We start from the raw sequence: 5,145 nt of genomic DNA on the forward strand, positions 1-5,145 counted from the left end.
GGCTCATTATTAATGCAGAATATATGCATTCCAACTCTTGGATAGTAATAATAACCCAGAAATTCCTCTTCTCCAATTCCTAACCAGATCCTGTTCGAGTAAAATAGTGTTTGTGGAAAGATGTGCTGGCCAATCAGGCTCTAATAGTTTAGGTTTATTTCCCAAAATCAAGTTAGAAAATTTGAAAGATGCATCCTTTTTGACCATAATCATCCCTTCCAGAACTAGTTTAAGTGACTTGAACACATCACACTATCAGCTTACATGGAGAATTAACCCTAGAAAATTCATTTCATATTTACTGTATGTTACAGTGGTTAAAATCACAGGCTCTGGAGTTAAGACTGTGACAGCACTTACTAGCTGTGTGATCTTGGGACAATTACTTAACCTCTCTGAGCCTCAGTTCTTTATGTGTAAAATACAGATAATAATGGTACATATCTTACAAGATATTGTAGGAATCAAGTGAGTTAACATATACCAAGCACCTAAATAAAGTCTGGCACATTATTCAGTGCTCAATAAATGATAGTTAGGGTTACTATTATAATTGCAGGAAGGTTATTAAATATGGAATATTCTCCTTTGGAAAATTTTGGGAGAAGATTCTTTTACCTCTGAGATCTAACAAAAAAAGTGTTAGATTTCTCCATATTTCTACTGTAAATCATATGAACTCTGAATTTTCCAACTGAATTATATTTTATTCTTTTCCTTGTCTACTAGGAATCTTAGATACCTGTAGGTCACCACTGTAGAAACTGCAGAGAACACATGGTCTGCATTTCTGCATAGAATTTTACTACTATATTCTCCATAATCCTACCTAAATTTTTCCTTTACCCCAATCTTCTTGCCTATGTGTTTTTAACATTTGTATCCAAGATATTTTTAAGCTGCTTCACATCTTTTGTGGAAGCATATTGGAAACAGAATAAATTAAAAGTAGAGAAGTAATATATGAATTCTAACAAACACCATTGCTATCAATAAAATATCTGTTGAATCTCCACACAAGCACAGCTAAAAATATTCAGATGCCCCAGGAATTCTTACCATCAGGATTCCATATCCCCTTCTTTCTCACATGAAAAACAATCAGATATGCAAGAGGCTGGTTTTTATCACCAAGTGCACTTGTAACATCTAGAGAATGGGATTCTTTTCTTTTGTTCTTATCAAGGAAGATGTCTTGGAAATACCTTTCCCTACTCTCAATCCTCCATCTGGTCCCTGCCACCAGTGCCCTGCTCATTGCCCACTATGGCTTGGGGTTCCCCTGTGAGAGTCACAGGACCCACCTGCTGTGATGAAGAGCCACTGACTCAACTGCTTTGGGAAGGGCTGATGGAACGAGCAGGAAGGCAGGACTTGAACAAATTAGTAAAAGTCATTCAAGGGCAAGGGACAGAGGACATACATACATAACGATCATGGCTTCTTCTGTACTTTCCTATTATATTTTCACACATCCATATTCTCACTTGTCCGTCCATCCGACCCCCTTGAGGTAGGAAGCCTGTAGATATCACCATCCTCTCTTTTACATAAAGGAAAGTTTAGGACTCAAGTTTGTGGTTGGACCTTAAGGCTATGTATGCAGCACTTACCAGAAAATACGAAGAAAGATTAAGCCATTTCATCTATTCCGAGGGGCCTTATAGACTTATTATAAAGGCAATTCCAAAACATATGAAACTTAGTTATAGGGGTGCCTGGGTGGCTCATTTGTTAGGTGTCTGCCTTCAGCTCAGTTCATGATCCCAGGGTCCCTCTCCCTCTCCTACTCCCCCTGCTCCCTCCTCTCTCTCGCTGTCTCTCCCTCTGTCAAATAAATAAATAAAATCTTTAGAAAAAAAAAAAAAGAAAAGAAACTTAGTTATATAAGAAGAAGTGTGATTTAGTGAAAAGAGAAAGATCACTGTTGAAGGAGTGGCCAGACAAACTTTATTAAGACAGTGGGACTTGAGCAGCCCAAGAGAAAGGTCAAAAGACATTTGGATACGTGAACACATTGGCTCTGCGCACTGTCAGGGATGCAGGCTCTTAAAACAGGTAACAGGACAGCATCCATTATTTGAACGGCTACCATGTCTCTATGTGTCCATTCGTTCATCCTTTTCCTCACGGACACTCCTGTCCAGTCCTTATTCTAAGCCATATGGTGAGAGAGGAGGCTGGCTCAGCAGGCAAGGCCAATCTAGGGCTTCCTCACTGGAATCCACGAAAAAGCAGAGGCATTTGCACTGATAAGCATTTTACAGACTCAGATAGTCATGGAGGCGTTTATCTCTCCACTCCTTCCTTTTTGCTTTGGAGCTTCTTGTCCTTCAGATCATGCCGCTACTCCTGGTTTGGGCAGTATTTTTTCTAGCAAGGAATATTTCTGGTTTCCTGAACCAGCACATTCTTGCCAAAAGTCTCCTTACTGCATCAGTCACCTCTTGATTCCTTATGCTATAGATCAAGGGGTTTAGCAACGGTGAAAAAAAGGTGTAGACAACAGACACTGCCCGGCCCTCTTCTGGAGAGTAGCTGGAGATGGGGCGAAGGTAGATAAGAGTGCAGCTCCCATACTGCAGGAGAACCACGATGAGGTGGGAGGAACAGGTGGAGAAAGCCCGGTGCTTTCCCTTAGCTGAATTCATCCTCAGGAGGGTGGCCACGATGCAGCCGTAGGAGAGACAGATAAGGAGGAAGGGGACAGCCACGGCGGCCACACCGATGGCATAGACAGCAGCCTCATACGCACGGGTGTCCGCACAGGCCAGGCGCATGACTGCAGGCATGTCACAGAAGAAGTGGTAGATCTCATTGCGGCCACAGAATGGAAGGCGGCAGTTCAGAATGGTCAAAGGCAGTGACAACAGGAATCCCAGCCCCAAAGAACCTAAAGTCATCTGCCCACAGAGCTGCCAACTCATGATGAGGTTGTAATGCAGTGGGTGACAGATGGCCACGTACCTGTCGTAGGCCATGACAGCAAGCAAGACACAGTCAGACCCTCCAAGAAGGACGAAGAAGAACATCTGGGTCCCACAGGCAGGGAGAGAGATAAGCATCTGTCCCATGGAAAGGACGCTAGCGAGAGTCAGGGGAGCAATGTTGGTAGAGTAGCCAATTTCCGGCATGGCCAGAACAAAAAGGAAGAAGTACATCGGGGTATGGAGGGCGTGATCTCTCCAGATGGTGAGCCCAATGGTGATGTTTCCAACAAGACTTCCTAAGAACAACAGCAAGAGGACCACAAATATGAGGTGAGCTGCTGCTGGGTCTGTTGAGAAAGGGTGGAAGTGGAAGTAGACCACTCCTGTCTGGTTTTCCTCTTCCATTTACCTGGTACAAGGAAAGAAGTCATGGGAAAAGTGACTGTCCTTGTCCCTGAGCCTGGAACCTGCCCAGCCCTGTTAAAAACACTGTCTGCAATCACTGAGTACTTATCCTCAGGGCTTCCTTTGGAATCTAGTGCATGTTATCTCGCCTGGCTTGGGCTTACTCTACTAGCTGTGTGACCTTGGAGAAGTTACAGACTTCGCCACTCTCCTTCTAAACATGAGAAGAGCAGAACACCCACCTCTGAGGTGTGACAATTAAATGAGATCCTGTGTCTGAAAGTACCAAGCCTAGTACACCCAGTAGGTTCACAATGGGGTTTCCTGTTTTCCTATTTCCATTCTTTCCTTGATCTATATATGAACACTCCTGATCATTCACACATCTGTTTAGCACCCTGATTATCCAGTTACCACAGCTGGATAAAATATGTATTTAGGCGCACCTGGGTGGCTCAGTTGGTTAAGAGGCTGCCTTCAGCTCAGGTTATGATCGTGGGGTCCTGGGATAGAGGCCTGTGTCGGGCTCCCTGCTCACCAGGGATCCTGCTTCTCCCTCTCCCTCTGTTGAACCCCCTGCTTGTGCGCTCTCTCAAATAAATAAATAAAGAGTTAAAATTTTTCATATTTATACAAAGAGCGTATGATTCTCAGGTCAAGCCTAGAAGGCAGGCAATACAGGAGTTACCTTTGGCCAACAGAAATGTGGACCTGGAAGCCCAGATGAGTTAAATAACTCACACAGCTACCCTCCCCAGTTAGGACTTTGTGATTGTATTTTTTCCTTCCACATTCAACATCCAATTTGTTTTGTTTTGTTTACCAAATGTGAACCCTACTCTTATTCTGTCTTCTTGCATAGGTCCACCTGAGTTTTTAGGGTGTCTACCCTGGATAGGGTTTAATGCCCTCCTATGGGGTTCACCTTCCGGCCAACCCAACTTTTCAGACTTTTAGATCCATCCCTTTTTTTTTTAATATTTTATATATTTATTTGAAAGAGAGAGAGAGAGCACAAGTAGGGAGGAAGGACAGAAGGAGAGGGAGAAGCAGACTCCCACTAAGCAGGGAGCTCCACTTGGGGCTTGATCCCAGGACCCTGAGACCATGACCTGAGCCAAAGGAAGACACTTAACTGACTGAGCCACCCAGGCACCCCTAAACCCATCCCGCTTAAACACTTTTAAAATCATATTACTCCACATTGACTCTAAGCTTAAAAAGCAAAAGAACCTCAATTTTGTCAATTATGCCTCAATAAAGCTGAAGAAAAAAAAGCAAAGGAACCTCTTATTCTTACAGTAGCATGTGCAATTATGACAGGCTGAGTCACAAAATATTTTTATAAGTATAATTAGCATGACTCATGGGGTGGGATGGAAGTTCAGGAAATCACTCCATGAACATGCCCCACTGCCCCATCTCACCACTCATATCTTTATTCCAAATCACTAGGTCCTTAACATGACCTTTAAATTGCACTGTTTGAATTTGCTGCAAGGTAGACTTGCACATGCGTGCAAGTATTTTCTGGTGTTTGTGGAATTTTCGATTACACTCTAATGGCCAAAGCTACGGAATTCTCCTTGTATTGATCTTCTTGGCCAGGCCAGGCCAAAAATACTGTTCTGCTAAATTACAGGGATGGAACAAAAATGGCAAAATAATTATTTTTGTTTTTTAACATGTGAGCCAGGTTTTAATATTATATTTTCTTTGGGTTTGGATCTTAAGGATAATCCTCAGTGCTGTCGACGATGTGGAGAGATGAGCCCTGCTAAGCTCGCTGACGGAGGGGTGAAAGGTTCGA

The 5,145-nt window shown here is 43.1% G+C and overlaps 1 protein-coding gene across 1 annotated transcript; it reads right to left on the reverse strand.

Moving 5' to 3' along the window:
• Nucleotides 1–2,333: 2,333 nt before the first annotated feature.
• Nucleotides 2,334–3,361, reverse strand: LOC308350671 (olfactory receptor 10V1-like; the record flags this gene model as incomplete). Its single annotated transcript, XM_080816182.1, has 1 exon — nucleotides 2,334–3,361. The coding sequence occupies exon 1, from the start codon at nucleotides 3,333–3,335 to the stop codon at nucleotides 2,334–2,336; it is 1,002 nt and encodes a 333-aa protein (XP_080672308.1). The 5' UTR covers nucleotides 3,336–3,361.
• Between the last annotated feature and the right edge of the window lie 1,784 nt (nucleotides 3,362–5,145).

This window comes from Martes martes (assembly GCF_963455335.1).
Source record: "Martes martes genome assembly, chromosome: 10".
In the NCBI taxonomy this organism is placed as follows: Eukaryota; Metazoa; Chordata; class Mammalia; order Carnivora; family Mustelidae; genus Martes; species Martes martes.